At 41.1% G+C, this 25,122-nt stretch overlaps 1 protein-coding gene across 1 annotated transcript in view; it reads right to left on the bottom strand.

Annotated features, from left to right (window-relative positions):
• Positions 1–25,122, bottom strand: part of trabd2a (TraB domain containing 2A) — a gene marked incomplete at both ends in the record, with an annotated part of 52,782 nt that overhangs the window by 19,719 nt on the left and 7,941 nt on the right. Inside the window, 2 exons of the mRNA XM_079288853.1 lie at positions 7,310–7,484; positions 7,961–8,107. Of these exons, the coding sequence (XP_079144979.1) occupies positions 7,310–7,484; positions 7,961–8,107 (322 nt within the window). The remainder of the gene's footprint in view (positions 1–7,309; positions 7,485–7,960; positions 8,108–25,122) is intronic.

The following is a 25,122-nucleotide window of genomic DNA, read 5'->3' as shown; positions in this document are numbered from 1 at the left end:
AAAATCCCATTTATAGTAAAAAAAGAGCATAAAGCGGCGTGTGCTTTAGGGCGGGCTTAAAGGTCGACCAGAGCCGTATACGCCGTCTCTACGTCAGTCCTCCGCATTACAAATATGGTAACTTTCGTTTTTCTGGCTGCAAAAAGCCAAGATGGTGACGGATAAATCGCAGAACTCAAGGCCTCAAAACTGCAGTTCCCAAACCAATGGGTGACGTCACAATGTCTCTGTCTACCGTACTTCTTATATACAGTATGTTAGATTATCTTACTATAAAGCAAGGACTCATATACTTTGGCATTGCTGGAGGATGCAAAACAAATACTGTGTTGTTTTTCATTGAGCATCTTCTGTTCAAACACCCCTATTGGCGGGACATTATTCATCAGTGCTTTTAAAAATGTGAATGAACACTGACAAAAATCTCTGTTTTCTCATCTTCCACTTCAGTGGAGTTTTGGCAGTCAGGATGTTTGTCTCTATTCCAGTAAAAGAAATAATTACATTAAAATCTGACAACTTTTTTTTTTAAAGCAAAAAGGTGTCATGCAAATTTAAATCCAGGACTTAATCCAGGTTTGGCAGATGTTTCGCCCCTGCCTGCTCACTCCCCTACCAAGTGTGTGGTAGGTCTGGTCTGGGTTTTAATGGCGCTGTATGACATGTGTGTACTCATGTCAGCGACTGCCCCAAACAGTTGTAAACTGGCTGTTTACGAGGGTGAGGTGCTGTGAAAAAACCACCACGTTTCTGACTTTCACACCATCTGGGGAAGAAAAAAAAGCAAAAGAGGGCAGCAACCGCAGTGATGTAGTGCTCCGTGTGAAAACACACTGGAGGGATTCTGGCCAGGTATGTGTGAGAATTAGCCCGGGGATTTAAATAGGAACGTCCAGTCAATCAGCTGCAACTCTGAGCCTACAATCGTATGTACACAGGGGTAGTTAAAGCATGGCTTATGTGCAAAATGCATTTGATAGACATCGATTTAATGTTGTCTAAACTCTCTTATGACTGCTTGCGAAATAAATGTAAATCATCTTATTCCAAACTGTCTGACAGTATAATGTACTGTATATTCTGCACCAGTTTGTTCCAACTCTTTATTGGAGATATAAGATGTTTATACTGAGGGCTATGCTCCATGTGTTTTTTGGCTGCACCATTCAGTCCAATGGAAATATTCTAGTTGCTTTGTGCAAACTTTCAGACACATTTTCCAACATATTTATGGTATATTTGTGAGCTTTAGAAACTTTGAGATCACTAGATTTAAATAAAAGTCTGTGGGTTTAAAACAAAGTTTGGCTGCACTGCGTGCCACCTGGGCATGGGTCACCAGTGATGACAGTATAGTAATTAAAACGTGAAAACCTGCTGTTGTCTCTTTGTTTGCTCTTTTTTCTCAGAAAATATAAAGGATCAGATGCTCAAGGGGACTGTGCACCAGAAAAAACTTACAAAATACCACCTTTAACACTCGTTATGTCATATTTATTTTTGACGACTACACATAAATGTAAATTTGGTTCAGTCAGTACACGGTGCTGACTCTTAAACGGCAGTAGAGTATTAAGTGACTATTTCCCCGCTCCAGTACCGACAGCTACCCACACACTGACAAGTCAAGGTGCTTTGTGTGAGTTATGAGTTCATGTCAAGCTCTGTCATGAGCCGCAGCTCCATTCATTACAGTCTAGCCACCACATAAACAGCTCACTAACCGAGGGGTATTCACTTTAGCGTGGCCCTACCAACCTAAATAGCAAAAGATCCAAAGGTGAACCGTAATTGTCTGTGAAAAGAGTCAAACATGTCAAAGTACAGTAACCGTCCGAGCCTGTCAACCACACTGGCAATTACACCACCACAAATATTCAAATTTGTGGTTTTGGAGCGGGGTCTGAGGGGAATCACGATGTGCTAAGCAGCTTGGGGTTGAGAAACATTGATGCATTCAAGTTCAGCCTGGAGGGGGGAAAAAAAGAGCGTCAAGAAGAGCCCGGCAGAAATGAAGGCCTCCGCCATCAGCGATATGTAAACATATCATTTTATTAAAGTCAAGAGTGCCAGGGTATGGCAGAGATTATACAGAGAACATGGGTTGAGATTGTATACGTGGATTGGGTTACTGTACCTCTAGAGCGCAGCAATAACCGCTTCCATATGCCTGCCTGAACATATGGCTCTTTTTAAACATCATCCTTTATGTTGAGTGATTGCCGTGGTATTTCAGACAAACAGATAGGGAGGGGGAGACAAATTTCCAGGAGGTATTTACTTACAGTAAAGTATAGTGAGGCATGACAATACCCTAAAGTCAGAGCAGGGTAAGAGCGGGCAGCGGTTTCGTTATACATGGGAACACCGGAAAAAAAACCCTTCATTTCTGCCCCAATGGACACAACTAGAGCGCTTTATGTTCAGTTACTCCTTCAAAAATACTGCAGGCCTGATGAGATTCAAACGCTTCCTGACAGAGTGTAAGAACTGGCAAGTCTCATCTGTCATAAATACTACTTCAGCCAGCAAGCAAGCTTTGTTGCTTATCAAAAACCGCCAGCACTGAAAGCTTGCCAAATTCCAAAACTGCTGACAGGCCTTTTTGTTCAACAATAGTTGCGTGTGGATGTCAGTAAAAGTCGAGGCAACCGTTCTGTTACCCTTCTGACCCCTTATTAGTTTAATCTAGCACGGAGGCTGAAGGCTATTCAGGGAAAACTGGAATAAGGAACTTTATACATGCTATGTTTCTTATTCTATTAATCTCACAACACCCACATAATAGTAAATAAACTGCTGGGTGGTCATCATGGGCATGCGCTACATAAACACAACACTGGTGTAAGCAGCTCGTATCATCTCCCAGTCAGTCTCTCTTTCTCTTTGTTCTTGTCTCACTTAGACAGACACACCAAAATGAAAGTGAGTGTACGGTGGGTGGGCGAAGAAAGACAGCAAGTGTGCAGCGAGAGAGAAGCGAGAGGCATAGAAGGATGTGTGCGTTCCTCTGGGCCGACCAGTGACCACTTCCTGTTTGTTTGACTGTTGCCTCGCTGACCACCACTCTGACCAGACCGCTGCAAAGACAACGTTTCTCCAACAGCGAGGGCTGGGATGCAAAACTGGTCATTCTGGTGAGTCTGGATACAACCAAATAACCTATATCTTAGAATTAATATGAAGTTATGTATAGGAGGACTCATAAGATTTGGCTGACTAATTGAATACTTCATTTTAATTGGAAAATCTCTCAAATAGTTTCTCACAAACAAATGCTATATATATATATATTGCTATATATATATATATATATATATATATATTATTTATTTATTTATTTTTCTTATTCTTATGATGACTTGAGACATGGTCCACAAAGTGCACTAAGATACTCATATAAAACAAGCCAGTGGGAGACTGGCTCTGTGTGCGTGTTGTGCTGTAAGCACATGAGAAATCATTTAGGGTTCGAAAATGTTAGCTCTGGTTTGGCAGTGTGCGACAGTCGACCATTAATGCTTTTTCCGTAAACAATTTCCACAAAAATAAATTCACTAAATATTTCTTTCCCCATAGACACGGACAAGCATTCAAAACATTTATCCATTTTTCTTCACTGTTGTTACGCTTTTAACACTACATGATCGTATCTGTGTGGAGTTCAGCTTCTTTCAATTACAATTTTATAACACTTCTGCTTCATATGACAATATATGATTCAACTACAGGTCAAGATTGGCGATCTACAAGAGGAGCATTGTGTTTTACTGCAGCAAAAGATAAATAATTAAAAAAAAAAAAGATGAATGATGCAGGTTCATCATCACATTTATATGATGCTCTTTCTGGCAAAGAAGTTTACAGCGCTTCCCTTTAAAAGTTAAAAGTTAAAGTGTACTTTTTTCAGATGCAATCCTGACAAACATGAATGAGGCTTCCACAAACACTACATCTTTGCGAGTATAGTTTCCTTCAGTGATGAGCAATCTGCATCCAACCAGGCAAGTTGACAGGGAATAAATTATGGTGTACAAACTGTTTTGTTAACTTGTTGTGGCAATACAACTTATGATGGGGGAAAATAGAAACCCTCAAAGATTTTCCACATCGGTCAGTCGGGAATCTGCAGGCCAACCCTTGCATGCTAATGGGATCATTACTGGAGAAGAGAAGTATGATAAATATGTGGCTTTTTCCTCTGAATCCGATTTAGTTTGAAGTCTGGATGAATTTCAAGTAATCATAATTTACCTAAAGCTCGCAGCATTGCAATTTTATATTCGTTTCTGGTCACTGCAACACCTCAGACTGACACTTTAGTAAATCATCAACGAAAAAAAAATACAAAAAGCTCAACAATCACATCCTGAATCTGTCAAGACGTCCTTTTACACAGATTCAGAGAGACATGAGATGGTCACTGATAAGACTGCTCTCACACCTGACTGCAACATGGAAGTTGAGTACACCGACATAATGGGCTCCTTTGTGTGTGTGTGTGTGTCCTCTGACCCCTCCAGGGATAATTAGGGACATATTTTTCTCCGATCTGTCTTGGGGGCTGGGGAATGTGTGTGTGTACATTTTTGTGTGTGTTCATGCATATGCACATGTGCGTGCACCCTAATGTGCCCCATCCCGTTCCTTGAACATGCCGATCCAACCTGCCCTCAGTATGTCTAAGACTAGTGCTTCTGGGCTGATTGCCCGTATCACTTTCACTCGCCGGCTCACACACGCATTCAAACACACACACACACACATACAGACACACACACACAAATACACACAGAGGCACACACCTTTTTAGACCAAGCCCTTGTAAAGGCACCTCCTCAGGGACGCGTCGTGAAATGTACTCCTTGTTAGGGTTTGTGTGTGTGTGTGTGTGTGTCTGCTTTTCCTCAGCTGTTTCCTGTCAGCTCTGAGACCAACAGACTGTGAAGGCCTCTCTCTGCTCCAACTTTGCAGCGTCTCTGCTTCTATATGACCAAAGAAACTTTGTAGGAGGATGTTTCTGGCGATGTCCTCACAAGGAAAATCTGACTGTGAAATTGATCGCACTCAAATGTGATCCCCTCTCCTCCATACATATCCCATAACAAGCTGAATCTAATTTGGGGCGAGCAGATTCTTTCCAATGTGTATGCGCCCTTCACTGCAAAAATATCACATATTTTATTAAGGTTCCATTGACACGTCAACTAAAAGTCCATATTGTGGCGTTAATGAGTGAGTGTGATGAACTACAAACCTATGACTGCAAAATGGACATTATAATTCAAGCGTTAAGCTGTGGTACGTTTTAATCAAATTACAATGACGACACAATTATTTCTTTGCATCCGATGAGAGCTTTATGATCAATGGTGACATTTGGCCCTTTCTTTGGTACATTGTACAATGTAAAGATATTTGTTTGTTCGTTATATAGTTCAGTTTTGCATTGAAAGTGTAATAAATAAAGTTTGATTGGAATCGATTCATGAACACTTGAATTTGTATTACCTTGAGTAGAAGTCGTATTAAGTAATTATTTACAATAGAGGGGAAATTACGAATAAATCAATAAGTGAAAAATAATTAGAGCTGCTATGATTCGTCAACTAGTCAGTCAATAAGTGAAATAACAACTATATTAATAACTGATTAATCGCAAGAAGACTGATACGTTTAGTTCTTTGTTCTGTGTCATATTTGACAGAAAACGAAATAAATTAGCATTTTGGTATGTTGTTCAAATGAAACAAACTATTTCAATCCATCGGTTTGGCCTGCAGACATTGTCGGATGGACAAAAGTATTTATTGAATAATTGAGAAAATAATGGATTGTGAAAGTAATTTTCAGTTGCAGCACTATCTTACTGAATGTCTACTTCTTGGTGCAGGAACCCTTCTAGAAACATAAAGTTTAGAGAAACCTGGCCACAATAATTGAAACTGCTTCTTCAATGACATGGTCATTTACATGGTCATTTACCTGCAGATGTCATTTGCACTTATATATCTTTAGGTTTGCAGCCTTTGTATTCTCTCTTCTGCTATTCAGTGCATAATTACTTTGAACTTCTGCACTTAAAGATGTCTTACCTTTGGCTTTTTATGTGTGCTTGAAAGATGTTACATTTTTGCCGTCAGATGTAAAGCACCATCTTGTGTGGAAAGGGTTAAATGTTTGGAATGACCAAAAATTGCAAAATAGCCGTGTCTTCTTATTCTTGTCTATTAGGTAAGAACAATGCTTTGATTAAAGAACCAAAGGCCGAACAAACCAATAGATTTCCCCAGAACAAAGACTGTCTGCCTTAGATATAAATTGTCCAACCAAGAAACATGATTATATATCCACACACACACACACACACACACACACACACACACACACACACACACACACACAAAGAGGCATCCGTGCTTCAGTAGACGACTTTGTGGAGTCGTCTTTGCTGTTATCTGGTCCCTGTTTTAAGTCAAGTCTCTTATCAGGCTCTTGTGCGGTTGCTGCATAGTTATAGAGGAATTCAAAGAATTGAACCGACATTTCTCTGTGAAAGCACTCAAACAGACCAGATGTCTGTTTCTGGTCAGTCCTGAACTGATAAAAAGGATGTTTTATTGAGCTTCTGCTTGAGAGAAACACCCAACACGACACTGTTTCATTTGGACACTCAGCTGATAAAGCTGTCGATCAAAGGTTTCGTCTAGTCTAGTTTAGTGAAGTCAGCTAAGCCGCTGAGCTGAGCTGCTTTTCAACAGAAGAGGAAAATGTATTATTTGTCATAAAAAGTAAGTAAAATGTTTTGGGAAACATTGTGAAAGATAATAGTCACATCCAATACAGAAAAGAAGGATTGTGGAAATGTTGTTGTGTGTTGTTGGTGGGGTTTTTTTATACAATTGAATAATATAATTTTTAATGGGAAAGGAGCCTTGCAGATTAGAGAGAGGAAGCTAATCAGTGAGTTCCACCTCTCCGATCAACTGGGGTTTCTGTCCCCTTTTTTCTTGTTTCTTTGTCTACATGAGTTTTGTTAAGCTGCTCAGTTTGTTAAGCTGTCCTTTGCAGAAGTGCTCTCGTAACAAAAAGAGGAATTTAAGTCATTTTGTTGGAGAGATAAAAGTAATCTTATTGAGTGCTTTGATGAACGGAGACTAAACAAAGACCTAACATACCTTCTTCTTAGTCTGACATTTTAGCCTGAAACACTGGCATCTCTGGAGATAATCATTTAATACCACTGCAATATGATACTTTGTTTCTATATCCCCTTTTCATTCATTTCCAGTACATCGTTAGCACCAACCTGCTCCAAAGGCGAAAAAGAAGCTCTTGTCAGGGTGTTCCTCTAGCAGTGCCTTGACCCTCTTCCCCATCCTCTCATTCCTCTTGTAGATGAGCTCCTGTCGAAAGTAGCTGTCTATTTCCTGGGCGGTCACCTGCTCGCTGGGTGGCAGTGTCACATTATTGAAGTTAGGGACCTAGAGGGTGCGAGGGGTTGATGGTTCAGTCAAGCCCACAAAGGGGAAAAGGAGAAGAGGGAGATTTCTTTTGTTTTGTGTTTCCCAGCGCTTTTCATTCAATTTTCACACAGTAAAAGAAACTCTGAAAACACATTCAAATGTGTATTCAAACTGACCGCGGTGAACTGGGATTGTCGGGCGGAAGAATAGCAAACATAATAGAGAGAAAGACAAGGCACGGATAATGGAAGGAAGAACAGAAGAAGTAAATTGGCAATGGAGGAGCTGATAGAAGGGATGGTGTAGGAGGAGGTGTGGGGGATGAAAGGTGGTCGGAGGGTTAGGGGTGAAGGTAAAAGGGCAAGGGTCGTGTCACTGGGACACTCCAAAGGGTCAAGGGGTCAAAATTACTCTTAGCTTATTAACTACATTGAAAGTCGTTAAAAGTTCACTGCTACATAAGAAAAAATAAGATGAGATGAGATGAGACTGACCTGTGAGGTGTCATGATTGAAGATGATGGAGTTGAGATCTCCACAGTTGTAGTGTCTGATGAGGTCTTCGGTGGTGTACGGGACCTGTAGGCTTCCTGCCCTCAGAGACTCCTGCTGTAATAGCGTCTGGTTCAGGGCAAAGATCACCTAGAATGAGACACTGGCAATTAGTTGATATGTTTTTTACCCTGATGGAACCCCCAAAGACTCTCCGGCCTCATAGTTGTACATTGATCCAGCGAAAAGCAAGTAAATGTATGTGTGTGTACAAAACATTATAATTAATAATGCACAACGTTGCTCATGATGACCTGTTTCACCTCTAAAACTGTTCATGTTCTGGCACTTGAACAGGGATTATAGATGGAAGCCGTGATATTAACTGACAAAAATGAAAGAAAAATCGGTTTTAATTCAACAAGATTTGTTTCCTCTGTTACAGTCGATCACAGATGCAAACCTCTCCAAACAAGACCAACAGTCTCCTGCCATGTTGGCCGGATTGTATGAATCATCTGGGGACCAGGAATCCGTCGAGTAGTTCTTGACATATTTCAGTCTGGGCCAGTAGTCGGCCGTCAACTGACTGACCGACCGACCAACCGACATATCCATCCCTAGAGCCACGCGGCTAGCGTGGCCATAATTCACACATGCATCTGACACATGTTCTTTTTGTTACACCTTCTCGAGTGACAGAAACCTTGATGTGATCTAAAACCCAAACCGGTGGTTAACAGAGTGAAATACTTTAGATTTACTGAACTATATAGCAAAGGAGACAGTTTGAGTTGTCCCTGCCGAACCCCTCCGTGCTCTGCTGCAGAGACTCGGCTTTTGTGTGAGCGTGAAATCAGCCAGTGTTTGGTGAGAGGGCCCTGGTGAGCCTGCCGCCTGTGATCAGCACCGCGAGGACACACATATGCATAAATGCACACAAATACACGTGAACACACACACACACACACACACACACTCTGAAGGTCCTATGGTCTGCGCATAGGCGACTGAGACGGACACACAAAGAAACCACCGCCACTCACCTCAGCACATGCTCTCCCTCTGATCTCCCCGCCATGCACACACACACACACACACACACACACACACACACACACACACACACACAAACACACGCACACCTTTCACCCTGCAAGCCATTGATCTTGAGCCCCATAAAAGAGGAAAGTTTGTATGGCTTATTTGTTTCTCAATGGGAGCAATCAGTCAAAGTGAAGATGTGTTTTGTCAGCTGTGGAACGATGTAAATGTGTCTACAGTACGTCTGCATGTTTTTACAATTCAGTGTGCATGTGTGTACGTGTGTGTCTGTGTGTGCACTTTCAGATCTTTGTCAAATGAATTCTGTATTGATATGCATACCCGTACGCCAACCCAAGCGGCTGTTTTTGTTTTTTTGTTCATGTTCTGCTTTCTAAGGTGCTCTGATGACACTTTTCTCTGTCGGCTGGCCCATTGTGGGAGCCTCGGTGCAGCAGAGGAGAGGAGGAGATGAGGGCAGCCTGGAGCAGATGCCTTCTTGTCAGGGGACAAAGAACCCCTCCGTCACCCTCTCTTCTCGTCTCCCCTGCGCTCCCTCCAGCTTTCATCGGCCGCGCATCAAAGTAGCGCTCTGCATATGAAAAGGGCCCCGTCTTTATGCCGCGCAAATTAGCCTATGGCGCCCCTCCCCGACTCATTTCACAAAAAAAACACCCTCACATCTGTGCCACGTCCGTGAAGGAAGGAAGGCCCTCATCTGCAAGGTCTCCCCTTTTTCTCAGCTCTCTCTCCTCTCCTCTTTCTCCGCTCGCCGTGCCTTTCAGCCCCTTAAATTATGGCTTGGTGAGGGAGGAGGAGGGAGAGCAGGGGGAGAGGGGGGGGGGGGGGGGGGATCAGTCATAGCCGGCTAAAAAGAAAGAGAGTTAAAAAAAGGGGGAGGTTAAGGGATGGAAAGAGAGACAGGACGAAAACACAAGCGAGAAAGTGAGGGAGGATACAGAAAACAGGAGCAGAGCGAAAGAAAGGAAACCTTAATGAATGATTTCTTTCTTTCCACTGTGATCCTCCTCTTCTGTTAGTGCACTGTGGGTCAGCGGGTGCATTTTCCCACTCGGCTCCTTTCATCAGGTCCCCCTGTTTCTTTTTCTCCTCCACTCCCCCCCCCCCCCACCATCCCGCCCCCTCCAGCACGCACACACAGACACACAGACACACCCCTTGCTGATATCAAAGCAAGCGGAGCCAATGAAAGTCAATAATTGTCCTTTGTCATGGAAATGCCCCCCCCCTTGTTGAGGTGGAGTGGGGTGGGTGTGTGCATCCAGAGCAAACATCATCACAGTCAGATTCCCACATGTGGAGATTTGAAGTGTTCGGCATCTCGGCTGAAAAAAAAATATCTCTCACTGCTCTCGCTCTGCAGCACGTTGCCTTCGTTTGAGATTTTGCAAGAAAGGTAGCGAGCATGCTTTGGGGAATATCTTTGAGAGGAGGATACATGAATTGCATTCGTGAAACGGTTGATTAATTTCCAAAAACCCTGAGCCTGTTGAGAACAGTAATATCAAATCACCAACGGCACGCACGAGGGCCGAATATCAATTTGCCAGCAGCGGCATCATTAGAAGTGAGATGTGTCAAACGGTTTCACACAATTCCACAAAAGCCGACTACACACTGAACACAAGCACCTGCAGCGTACAACTGCATCAGTGATGCAGCATAGTGAGTCGTACACTGGAAAAAAAGACTTTTTGGCCCCTGTAATTATTACCTCGATAATTATTTTATCGAGGTACCTATTTTTGTAAATTTTACAAGAAATTATCATTCCAGTGCTTTTACTTTAAAATATCACCTTTTATTGAATGTGTTACTTGGTGTTTGTTTGTAATTATGTATCCTCAATTTTACAAGTACATTGTAATCATTCACACGCAGTAATATCTACTAAACTACTGTATTGAATGCACTACCTGACACAACAAAGTAAATTGTACTTGGGTAATACAATTGAAACCTGGCAACATATAGCGCGTACTCAGGGAGTGACGTCAGAGGAGAGTTAGCGCTTTTTTCTTCAGCGAAACAGCAGAAACAAGGACGGCAAGGTAAAATCAACTAAGTTAGTACTGTTACAGTTTAACTTGACATATACATTTGAAGTCGTAGTTTGTGTTGCTGCTCAACAGTACATTATACTGGCAGGACTACTGCATTAATTGTTTTAGCAAGGTACCTCATCTTGATCATGTTGTTTTTTATTGTCTTTTGTTTCAGCTCAATGAGGAGTTCAGAAGAATAACCACAGTTCATCTGGAGCGAACCTTTTTGTCGAAATTGGACAATTGCACCACCAACTTTCTGGAGATACTTGGGACAAAGGGCGGAGTTGCAGGAACCAAAGACCCATGCTGGATTCACCCAGCCTGGTAAAGTTTAGATATCATATATTAATATTATATAAAATTATGTTGGGCTCATATACACTGCGAATAGACACATAATGACGCATTTGAACACATTCAATATTGTTGTTAGTTTCCCCCACTATTGTCCTTTTTTGAGAACGCATCAGACTCGAAGACCTAAAAATGAATATTAGTAAATTTGAATTTCAAAGATGTCATTGAAGAGGACGATGCTCAACATGTCATGAAGAGCCTTGTCATCCATGGAAATGCAACACAGAAAGGCTTCACTCCTGACAATGTGTTCGTCGTCATCGAGGGAAAAGAGGTTCTTGATGACTGTCAAAGTGTGGCAAAGGCTTGCCTTCTGCTCATGGGCTTCATCTGTGTATCTAAGTGTTGTCAAGCAACACCCATCGTTTCTAATTAAAAGTGTTTGTTGAATGACTAAGCGTTTGTGTCCTTACATTTGTTATTGGCAGCACTGATTTAGAAATGTTTTGTCTGGCAATGCCAACCAGATTATATATGTTGGTGTTGGTGTGTGTCGGTCAGCAGTGACCTCTTTCACAGTTCACAAGTAAAGCTGCTGCAGTTTAAAAGAAGATGTTTCATGTTTTGTAGAAGCCTTATGTTAAGACAATTTTATTAAATAACAGTAGCGCAGTTTAGAAAATGCAACAGTCATATTTGAATAGTTGTGTAGAGAAGTAGTAGATAAAAGATATATTGTGTAAATATTACTTAATATTTCTCAACAGAAAAAGTAAAGAAAAGCTGGTTAAATACACATGAAACACCTAATTGATTTCTACTGGGGTTTTGTAATTAGATCCAAAGGTAGCCTGAGTAAAGATTACTATAAAAGGCGAAGTACATTTTATGTCTAAGGGAGAAATTTGCAAGTAAAAGTTACTTGCATATTTTGGATAAAAACCAATTCTTACTAGTAAGTAAACTTAACTTGAGAATATCTGAGTAAAAATTACTCACAATTTCTGCGTGCAAATTGTTACCTGGCTTTTTTCAAGTAAATGTTACTTTTTTTTTTCAGTGTAGCGCTCTCCCTTATTGTTTGAAAATCATGATTTGAACATGTAGTGATCTGGTCAAATTCAGATTTCATCGACTTTAAGCACAACGCACTATTTGAATTCATTGTTCTACTCCACTGAGAGGTCTCACACATGTTCACGTCATTGGGCTTATTGTCGAGCCGATATCAAGTCGTCTGAACATTTTCATTGCAACGGCAACAAATCACTCGAGTGAGGCAGAAGGGGCCCGCCATAAATTAGCAGAAGAACGTCAATCTGGCAAAGCAGTTGAGAGTTCGAGGATGAAATATGAACTTTTTACAGTTTGTTTTAGTTGTAATTCATTCCAACTAGTTTGCTTTAGAACTGACAGCACTGTTGAGCACAAAACCCACTTTTAACAGCAGGACAGGATTCCGGCACGACAGCCTGCACCGCTCGAACGCAGCTCAACACCCGGCTGCTTTCATGCTACTTCAGTTCCCTCCCCAGTATATTTTAACACTGCCGTCGTATTCAGCAGATACGATAGCGTAAGGCATTTCATATCAGTGTGTCAGCAACACATTTTGTCTGTATATAAATGTATAGTGAACGTAAACTGTCCGTGAGGTCCTGTCACTGAATGAATCTGGTGCAATGGGAGCAGCATACAAACCCAGAGATAAACTCCGTGTATGCTAAATTATTCTGATTGGAAGTGCTGGCAAAGGAGTTGGAGAATGTTTTCAGTAACTTAATTTCCTATTTAATTTTGATAAGAAACTAAAGAGAAGCATGTGTGCGCCTGCATGCAGCTATTGTTCTATCGATGTGTTTTCTCTTGTTTCTCTGACTTGTGTGTGTGTGTGTGTGAGAAGAAAAGCGTGTCTCCGGGTTGAGTTTCATAAAAGGTAGCCTGTACTGTGTTGACAAACCGTGTGCTCAGACAGCCACACACACAGCACTTGCAGCCCTGGCTATCTCCCAAATATAAATGAAGACTTCCAACAGCTCGTCTGTTTCCTACCGACTCGCTGATGCTGTCGGAGCAATGCAGCTCTGACTCGCTCTGTCATACATATCACACACACATAGGCTAAGAGAGGGGAGGAGAGGGGATGGCTGTCGATGATGTCGACCGGAAATCAGCAGAAAAAGAAACAGCTGAACCAAAAGAGTGAAGGACAGACAGAAAGAAAGAGACAATGAGAAGAATGGACTCTCAGCGCTGATGTTATCAGTGAACTCTCAGAGGAGGAGAGCACGAAGGGCAGACAGGAATAGACAGAGAAAAGGGTTCTGAGTTACTTATGAGTGATGCTATCAGTGAAATGTTAGTCGGAGCAGTCGGCCTTCAAACAAGACCTATCAGGAGCACAGCAGCACTGCCAGGGTTTTAAAGAGACGCTGAACTAAGTTCTCAGGTAGTCCCACATTTAAACACCAACACCTGGTTATTTACAGCGGGGTTTGTTTAACTGCAGGAAGTAACGTGTCCTGTAGTTCATCTTCCAGACAAGGTGGGGTTAAGGGACGCATTTAAGCAGCAGATTTTAGGGCTGATTGTAACAAATCGCACGGGAGCCAATATATGAAGAGGCATAGGTCATAATGTTACACCTTAAATATTGTTCTAGTTTCTTAAAGTTTGCAAAGGTCTCGAACAGATAATGTTGTCAAAACACAAATCGTTTTGCCCCCCAAAAAAGTCTAAAAAATCAGCAACTATCAAATCAATAAATAAGAATCCCAATCTGGCATTCAATACCGATTTGCAATACTTTTCATTAATGACATATTTATACATTTGGAACGTTTTGCCATGACATTGGGTCAGAATTGGAAACCACTGTAACTCTGTGAAGCTGACTACAGCAGCCATCCCCTGAAAGAAGTGAGCTCAAACATTTTCCAGTCACCTTTTAAGCCTACAAGTGGTGACAGCGTGTGATTATAAATGTCTGGTGGAGTATTACCCGAGCATAACTGGCGTAGAAGGACTTTTTTTCCCTCTTCTCTTAAATTCTTAAAAAAAAACGTATTTGGGTGGTGGAAAATGTTGCTTATTGAGGACTTGTGTCATGTGAAAAAAGAAATGTGAAAAATAAATGTATTTTCAAATGTATCCACGTTTATAAAGAAATGTCTGTCAAGAGCTAATGGGTAATGCAGCTGCAACAAATGGTCACAGCCTCATTCAACAGGTATTCACTGAGATTCCCCATTCACACACACACACACACACACACACACACACACACACACACACACACACACACACACACACACACACACACACACACACACACACACACACACATCTGTACATGCATAAATCTTTCACCACTGCACAAGTGAGCTTTCACTTTCTTGCTGAAACCCCACCATTTAAACACACACACACCTGTCAGTTTGAGTTATCTGTATTGTTTTTACGTCCTCTAACCTTCCTCATCTACATGTTTTTCCTCCCGGATCTCCCCCTTTTCTCCTTCAGTCCTTCCATCTCCCCCGTGAGCACATTTTCTGATACTTTTCTCCCCTCTTAGCCTAGACCTTCACTCTCTCTCTCTGATCCATTCATCCTCCCATCATTTCATTCCTCCCTTCCTCTCCTCTTTGATCCTGTACATTCCCTCCCTCCCTCTCCTCATATGCCTCCATCTCTCCCTCCTGTTCTCTCTCCTTTGATCTCCTATACATCCCCTCTATCAGTCAGGTCTTTAAAGATTCGACCCCTGCATTCCTCAGGTCACTCATGATCTCCTCGCTGCATGTGTGTGTTTTCGTGCATGTAAGAGTGTATACACCTGTGCAAGATTAGGGCGTTTCTCTGTGTATTTGTATGCACATGTATGTGTCTGTCCGTGTATACATGGGCGTGTGTGTGTATGTTTACATGCTTCATCATCGTGGATTACCGCAGCCTCTGCAGGGCTCAAAGCAGACCTTTGAGGATAGCTTTATTCATTCTCAAATATGAGACAAAAGAAAGGAAATATGGGGCCTTGATTTCCAACACAGGAGAGAAAGAGAAAAGATGGAGCGAGTAGACATAAAAAGAAAGATGATGATTTCATTGCCAAGCCACACAGAGAACAATCCCCAGACAATAATCTTTGACAATAATGATGACCGAAAATTGTTTCGGTTTTTGAAAGGAAAATCCACCCTCCGGTATAATTGATATATCCTATTCCTTTTGATCTTGAACAGTTCAATCAATCAATGCTGACATGAGCGGCTCTCTGCCGAGCCAGACAGCTGAGGTCAGTGTGCACACATGAAAGTTTCTGTCTCTTCTAAATGTGCATGAAAAATGTCTTCCACTGTATGGGATAAATCAAAGAGGGGTTTATTCTCAAATGGACAACGTATTTTCAGCTCTGCAATGGTTGCAACTGATGATTCTTTTCATTGATTACTCAGTCAATTCTTTTTCTGATAACTCAATTTATCTTTTAATCCATAAACCGTGAAAAGAAGACTGTGTCAACCATCCCAGAGCCCACGATGACGTCTGATCAACAGTCCGAAACCAAAAGATAATCAATTTGCAATAAGTAACAACATTTTTTAACCTGATAATGACTTTACAAAAGGTTTGACACAAAGGATTTTTGCACCCATGCCATGAAATTGCCAGATGATTTATTGCTTCATGTGTCCAATGTTCAGGTCTGTGTGCACGCTATGTTGCACCATGTCTGCAAGACACACATCTCCCTTTGAGGACAGTAACGTTGAAAGGAAAATATCAATTGATTATCAGATGTATCGTTGATTCATTTTCAACAGTCCACCAATGGGGTCTCACCTTTCTGTAGTCTAGCAATTATTGGCACTATATAACATATATATAATGTAGTTCTAAGCATCTATAGAGATGTATTAGTTGTTATTACTTTGTATTTGTCAACTAGAAACAAATTAGAACTTCTCCTCTTATCTAAAAACACATTTTCTATCTTTACAACTGTATTTTACTCTCAATCATTATCTATTTATAAACCAGCCTAAATGTTGGCAAATACATGAATCAATAATTTGTATCTGCTTATATATATATTACAGTGTAAATGGCGGGAGGTCTCTTACATTTGATCCATGTAGATCACACTAATGGCCGTCACACAAACCACATGTAAATGTCGCGGTGAATACAATTCTTCTCTTTCTTTCTGTGTGTTCCCTGTTTTTCTCTCTTTATCTCTGTCCAAAACCTCCCTCCACTCTCTCTCTCTCTCACTCTCTCTCTCTCTTTCTCCCTCCCCTCTCTCTCCCCTCTGTAAAAACATTGTGGGGTGCATTTACCTTGGTGCCCGGACGCAGCCAAATATTTAGGCTGTCACAGAGAATCAACCTCAAACCAAATGGCTGCAGTTCTGTGTTTGTCTGTGTGTGTGTGTGTGTGTGTGTGTGTGTGTGTGTGTGCGTGCGTGTGCGTGTGTGTGTGTGTGTACTGGGGATTGTGGTGATTGAAATGTCAACTTCTCATACCCTCTAGTCTACACTATCCTGCTTCACTTCACTACACCCTAAACAAGCTGTTCATGAGTCCCAACCAACAGATCCTCAGACACACACATGCCAACACTACACGTGTACAGTATCACGAAAAATTTATGAAAATTGAATAGCCAACAATTCTGATAATTGATGAATCTTTAAGCAAAAATGCCAAATATTTGGTGGTTCCATCTTCTCCAACGTGCATGTTGCTGCTTTACATCATGGTGTATGTCCGTGTCTGTGACAAAACAAGCAGTTCAAAGATGCCACCTTGTGCTCTTTGAGCTGCTTGACATTTTACAGCCTGAACAATAAATCAAAGAACAGTTGCTGATAGATTCATCTGTAATAAATATAATATAATCAATATAAATATGCACTAATCTCAATCGATGGAATCATCCGATTATGAATTGAAAAAGAACGTTCTAAGCGTGACAACACACAGGGTTGTAAACATTGGCAACCACAGACATCCACTGTTCAGTGTCTCTGTCTTTCTGTACGTCACTCTTCCTTTCTCTCTTACACACACACACACACACACACATACAAAACCCCACAGAGCAGCCAGCCAGCCACTCATCAGTCCACTAAGAAACAACACGAGCGTCTTGAAAACACAGCGAGCCACAAGGAAAACAGCTCATCAATCTCCATGACTTGTCCGTCGACTGAAGGAACGCCGTTAATCTTCAGGACGGCACGAGTCAAGAACAACACTGTTTCATGCCGAGATTCAACCCAATGCAGCTGTGAGCACTTAGCGTGGATACACACTGACCATCCGAGTATTCACATTGTGTTCGTGTCACGAGAGCGGAGTAAACAAGATCAAGATTATCTGCGTTCACGTAGAAAAACAAAGTAGCCACGTTGCAAACGGTGACAGACCTAAAAGATCCATCATCACCTGCAAACTGCTCTTCAGGGTCACTTTATTCGTTATGTTCTGCGTGTCAATAGAGCAGCACATCAATACATGTACAAGTATAATCTTACTGTATGCTAATCTACGGTTTGAGGCTCTCTTTCAATCCCTCAGCTGTCAATCTCCAGCAATAAAACAGAATCACACACACATACAGGTTCTGCTGGGGTCAGACAGTTTGGCCTCTTCAAGACCCTAAAGGTCCCGAATGGACTTCCTACACTGATCGCTCCATTACTCCGGCCACATCAACAACACTGCTTAAACCACATCAACCTCAATGGAGGGAAACAGTTAATTCAGACAATATTTATTGTATGTTGAGGACAGAAGCTGAGTGTAATATTGTGAATCTTCTGTTCAAAGACTAAAAAAAGAAAAACTGACTTTATTCTCAAAATCTTAGCTTTTTACCCAAATACTGTCATGGAATTTGTCACACTTTGCCTAATTGTTCCTTTTATTTCGCTTTCATTTATTTAATATTTGCTCCAACAGACCAGTTTGCGCAGCATACCGGTACATACTGTAAGTCATTCAGCTAAGGCCTCTGTCTTCAAATTGAAAGCCCTGCAAACATTATGATTGGCCGGCTTCGGTTATGCAAAATTTCCACCTGGCAAATGCATGCTTGTGATTGGAGGAGAGAATTACCTTTGGAGTCCAGTAGAGCCTGTGTGAGTTAGAACAGGGCTGTTTGTTTAGCCTAAAGAAGAGACACATGCTTTTTACAGGACATTGACAGTTTGGAAGTTTGAAAGGTGCTGAATTGTAAGAATTAAATCATTGCTTCATTTGCATCTGTGTCTTATTATTACATAATATTTGTTGGATTGGCATTTCCTGTCTTAAATTGCGTTGTCTCAAATTTAGTTGAACTGTAATTGAGAAGTCACATTATTGCAATAAGGTGTTCAGATATCAGGATTGCAATTTATTTGAAGACGTGTCTGATGATTCAGCTCCTTTACAAAACCCTGCATTTGGGCCTAAAGACACTCAGCTCTCCAACTGTGCAGGATGATGGAAAAAATGTTGTTAAGACAACATGTTCCCAGCAACTGGACAACAAACACAGCAGGCATCTGTGCCAGAAATAAATCTCCAACTTTTGACTCTGCAGAAGTCAGATAGAGAGAGACAAACAAAAAAACACAGCACTGCAATTTATTAAACCACTGGCCCGGACTCAGCACCAAAGCACCGCTGGCAAACCACACGGAACGAGCCACACACACACACCAGCACACAGCTATGCATGTTCACATTAGTATGCATGTAAACACTTTCCGTCAGCTTGCTTCAATTCCCTTGTTCTAAACAGAAACACATACTCAAAGCGCATTGCCTTAGACTTTTAACACCAGTGCAAATCCTTAACCTCACACATGCAGGATGAGTCTATGTCATGGAAAATAGGGTATAGCTTCCAAACCATCTGAGAAACGCATCCGTTTATTGTGGCGAAGGACTGATCAATAGAGGAGACAGAAGGACTGAGAGAGATAAACAGAAGGCGGAAACAATATTTAGAAACAGACAGTGGGAGGACAGAGAGAAAACGCTTGAAGGAAAGAAAAAAGAGAAAGTGATGAAGAGACATAGGTGGAAACATAGAAGAAGAGAGAGAGAGACAGAAGAAAGGATGAGATAGTTGTTGTTGTGCAGACATCTGCCACAACCCACAGCCTCAGAACCACAGACGTATAAACGGCCGAGAAAATATGAAAATCATCCAAACATCCTAAATGTGCTGGGAGTTCAGTTTTCAGAAAAGTGCCCCTTTGCATTTACTGAGGATGGTACACGAACAAACATGCTCCTGTCATGTGAGATTGTGACCAAAATAACAACTGTCAAAGCTACAAAAACGGTCCGAGATACACTAAAAAAACATTTCCACTAATTATAGATCAGGGGAACAAGTGCTGCGGGAGGAGAGATGAGCGAAAGACAAACACTTAGAGACACAGGGACAGAGTGTGGTTTGCATCGGACTTCAGATATCGATTTGGGGATGCAGCTGCAAAGTATGCTTCAAAATCAAACCAGGTATCTGTAGTGTGGCTATAGCGACACATGCTCAGGAACACTTCATTCATCATATTTGTCCATGAAGCAATTAATAAGTGTCTCCAAAATTCACATTAGAATGTCCTACAGTCTATTGAGATTTCTTCAAATTGCTCGTCCAACCAACCGTCCCCCAAAACCCAAAGATACTGAATTCACAATGATAAAAAACATTATAAAAGTTTAAAGGACTCAAATAAATAAACACAAATCTGTTAAATAACAAGATTAAGAGTCTACAGTTACGCTCGCGCGTCGAGCTGAAGTCGCATGATCACCTTCGTCATTATTTATCATCCTCTGGGAACCATGAATGTCTGTACCAAATCTTAAAGTTTTGATATTTCTGTCTTACCAACCCGTCAGACCGACATTGCCATTCCCTAGTGCCACGCAGCTAGAAACGTTTTAAAAGTTTGCATATCCAGAATGGCGTCCGAAGTTATGGAAATAACACCACGGTTGTTTAAACCTTTGTAAAGGGACTGTAACAGAGAAGACACACACACACACACACACACACACACACACACAGATAGAGCGTGACACAGTGTGGTGAAATGAGCTAGGAGGCCAAACAGTGGCGTTGCTGTTAAGCTCTCACAGGTTTTATGATCTCAGCTGCAGCTCAGACAAAACCCCCAAAACATAAACAGTCTTTGGGTAGCAACAACCCTGAAAACCTTCATCCACAGCGTGGAACTGACTCTGGGTGGTGGTGGGAGGAACCCGACACACATGTTTATGTACGTGTTGGTCTGACGTGTGTGGATGCTTGCACGAATACTTAAAAACATGTGTGCATATGATAGCTTACATACACCTCTATGTGATCTTAATTGTGTGTCTCTGCCCGTGTGGCTGTGTGTATCACGTGCCAACGCTGTCTTTGATGCCAGCCATGGAATCACTGTGTTTTTTGAATTTTTTAAAGTTTATTTATATGTTATTTAATTTAACACAACATAGTTAAATGTATGCTGATCTACAGTGGTGGGGAACATGAAAGAATATTTAAAAAAAAGAGAATTAGTATCTCTATTCGAAGTCAGAACCATTATCTGCTACTTGCTTCATAGAAAACTCCTTCGATAAAAACACAACCGCACACTGCAGGTTAATACAACATCACTCCCTTTTCTCTCCTTTAAGGGTGCAAAAGAAGTCAGAGCAGCGGACCATCACATTTCCAGTTGTGTTCAGGCCAATATCTGTCATCCAAGAGGCAACAACTATCAATCAAAATCAAAAATGTGCTGAAAAGATCTTATCTAGAAGCTACAACTACTGAACGTTTGAACCAGTTTTTACATGCTGGAGGGGAACCGTGTGTTGATCATGTGATATCAAAACTCTCCAATTTAATCCACTGCTGTTTTGCAAGGTGGCAAATAATGGCGTCTGGAACAATGATGAGCATCAAGGACAACTCAAAAACAAATTCTACATTCAGGACGCCTGACGAGACCCCCAAAGACGCTCCTTCATCTTACTCCCAGTGCGTGGGAAGAAATGTGACATTGTCTAGACATTTGCTCGTTTGAGTCTAAGTCTGGTCAGAACATCTGTGGAGAACAGCAAAGTCTCACAAAACCCTCATGTGTGGTGCTCACCTGTGAAATTCCACTAAAGCCATCAAAAATGTGGACCGGAGCCAGAAAGACACAAGTGGATTTATAGCTCAGAAACTATGTGGTCCTTCTGACTGCAGTTAAAATCGTGTGGGCTTAAAAATGCTTCATCAGCATCTGTATATCCATGTGAAATCACCACAGTTTCTATTCATTTGTCTCATTTGGTTTGAAGTATTAGTTAGTAAAAGCATTCTTGGACAAACTCTATAAAATAACCACCCAAAGAGTCTTAAGTTTCAACATGTCTATGCAAAAGGTTGCCTCAAAGCAAAATAGAATAATGAATCCTTTCTCCTTTTTTTGCAGTCATAAAAAAAAAATTGTTTTATTTAATCCCGAATCACAAAGTGGCTGCTGCACAAAACCTTTCCACAGGTTCCAGGTGACACTCTGCGAGGAAGCAGAAACTATTAATCCTCTGTGTTGGAGCATGTGGACAGCTTCGGCCTCGTTATTGCTCGGCTGAAGTCCAGCCAGGTTTGGCTCATTTCTACAGGCACTGATTTAATGCACACCAGCCACAAACCGGGCCCGTACAGAGAAAGCACAAGTATACCAGTGGCAATTTATAAGACTGTATGTCAAACTGTGAGAGGTAAACGCTCAAATGAAACTAACTACACCCCTCTCTTAAAAAGTATCTTCGTCTTTCATTTATTTGCATTGTAATTTTTGTGTAGAAACAATGATAGGCTACAGAAACAAAGTACATTTTTTTTATAATTTTGAATTAAGTTTGACAACATTTAGAATATGAAACTATCTGATAACTCCTCCACCGCGACCACCTTTCTCTGTTAGCATGTAGCCATCGACACGCTGTTCGCACTTAACATTGTCTTCATGGTTACAGGAATGGTTATTTTAAGTTGTGCCCTCTGTGTTAAAACAATGGAAACTCTACACATGGTGCTTTATGAATGTTCTGAATGAAGGATTCACTGATATCTGCAAACATTTTTACAACTTAAGTATTTCAATATCGTTTTATTACTATATAAATTTGTATTTTTTCAATACACTTGAATTAATATAATTTACCCTTTTCCCCAAAAAGAGCATGTATATAATTCCTTAATTTGTATCAGTCACATGCTAATTGAGTGCTGATTCACTGGTCATAGTTTAGTAATACCAATGACCCTGGGGTACCGGCCACATTCAGGACAGCAAATAATGTAACTTACACAACAATAGAGGGAGTGATGGGCGCCAAACAAATTGAAATTAGCATATTAATGACTGTAATTGCTCTTACGTATGACTTACATTATCTTTTCGTGTGAGGAGGTCGCTGTTAGTGAGTGTTAAGTGCATTTGTAGATGCTGAGCTTTTCTTACTTAAATTAAGGTGGGGGAGGCACACTGCGAGACGGCAGAACGGCAAAATGTGTTTCAGTGTTTCTCCGTGGGCTGCTTGCCCTCTGCAAGCTTTCACAATTTGGAACAATGACTGGAAAAAAGCCGGCAAAAACAAATGAGTGGCGGTGATATTTGTAATCTCATCTGTAATAACATTCAGAGTTATCTCGAATTGTTTCACTTGAGTCATTACACATTAATCTTTGGAGTACATCTCGTCATTGATTCATTAATTGTAATGAACCATGTTAAACTTGAGTGTTGCCTTGGACCTATTTGGCCAACTAAAGCATTACCAGCACGGTATATAATTTACTGCCAGGTGGATGTAAAGGCCCCAACATGTCTTTGGAAAGTGCAGGTCATACATGATAAGCATTAGGTAACAAACACTCGATTTTTTCGAGGTATCGACCAATAGCATGGGTGCAGAGCAGTGATCATGCTACAAGGCTCGCCAAACCTGTACAAGTTTTCCTGACCCGGTGTTAAGTCAGAGAGACATGCTATTAAATCCCCATTTGAGCTGCAGAAGCCTGCGTTACACAACCAGGAAAAGCCTGCAGCAGTCTCCAGAAGTCCGACTCTCCTCCACCGGAGTGTATTCACTTTCAAGGACCGACAATCTTTTTCTTGGCAAACGGTTGGCACCATCCAGCTGCATCCGATCCACTTTCAATCAAATGTACTTGAAAAACATTACAAATGGGTGGACATGCACATGGAAAATAACATTTGTGAAATTATTGTACCTTTATATGACAGCAGCAAAGAGGGGGGGATTTACTCAAGATTATGTAAAAAGTGTTTCCTGGAAAACGAACATACCCTGTCCTAAAATAGAAGTAAGGCTAGTTCAAATCATCTTATAATCAACACAAACTTTTTTGTCACTTTTCCTTGTGGTCACTTGATGACAAACCTTGTGCTTCAATTTCTGTCTATCAAGCTTTTTTGGGGGGAAAAAGGAGTTTTTGAAAGTGAGATGAGCTCAGCGTCTTTGTCTCCGGTGTCGTGTATCCAGACAGATGGACAGATAATGTCAGAAATCTAATATGGGACTGTTTGGTCAACAGTGGGGAAGAAATCAAGCACCTCAGTGCCACATGAAACCAGGGACTTGAAGATAGCTGTGAGGACATGTTGGAAATTCAACCATAGATGTGAATGCACACACACAAATGCCCATTCATGCACAAACATGAACTCTTGCATAAATGCAGAGAAACGCAGATGTGCACCGCACACGCAGACGCAAACAATAATACACGGATGCAAGCAATTATATGATCAAATACACACAGGACACACACACACACACACAACACGGCAACTGAGCATGGGAAGTTGACTCCCTTTGATCAAAGTAGAGTGAACAAAGAAAAGAAATAAACAACTTGTGAAACAAATTGCTTCCTGCAATGTAATTGAGGATAAATGTGAAAAAAGTGAGCATCTTAGCAGGTGTATTTATGTTACAGGACAACATATTTCACTTTAATCTGATTTATTGCACAAAAATCTACTTTTTTCTGGTTTTAAGAAATTACATTGCATGTGTTCCCCATTAATATCTCATATGATGACATTTACTTGGAATAACTGTTTCATTGGTCATTTAAAAATATCCACATAATTCATCATTGGTCGAAATAACAAATGAATATTTTTTAAACCAAAACATACCTTAATGAGCTTAATATATTCAAGCCCAGGTTAAGATTTATTGCATTTTTTTGGCTGTGTCTACCCATGTGAGCACATGTATACATTTCATCACTGCAGGCCCTCCTGCTCTAGTGATCCCTGAATCAATTGGTTCTTTCCAATGGGACAAATGAGATTTAATCAGATTTGCTGCCAGGGTATTGCTGTGCAATACTGTCATCATGCTAGCATGATTCTCTCTTTCTCTCCCTTACACACACACCAACACACACATTTTCTTTCTTGCCAAGATTTAGATAAGAAGATTGATACCACTCTTACTGTATAGATGTATGGTAAATAAAGCTACAACTGGAGACAGTTAGCTTAGCTTAGCCAAAAAACTGGAATTAGGAGGAAACAGCTAGCAAAATCCACCTAGCAGAACCGCTAAAAGCTAGCCAATCAACACGTCATATACTGTATTGTTAATACGTACAAAAACCAAAGCGTACTGAAAGTGATGATATGCGGCTTTGAGGGGGGTTGTGTGAGGGACTACTTCTTGGCC

This window comes from Melanostigma gelatinosum (genome assembly GCF_949748355.1).
Source record: "Melanostigma gelatinosum genome assembly, chromosome: 18".
Classification (NCBI taxonomy): domain Eukaryota; kingdom Metazoa; phylum Chordata; class Actinopteri; order Perciformes; family Zoarcidae; genus Melanostigma; species Melanostigma gelatinosum.
This window is presented reverse-complemented; position numbering and strand designations above follow the sequence as displayed.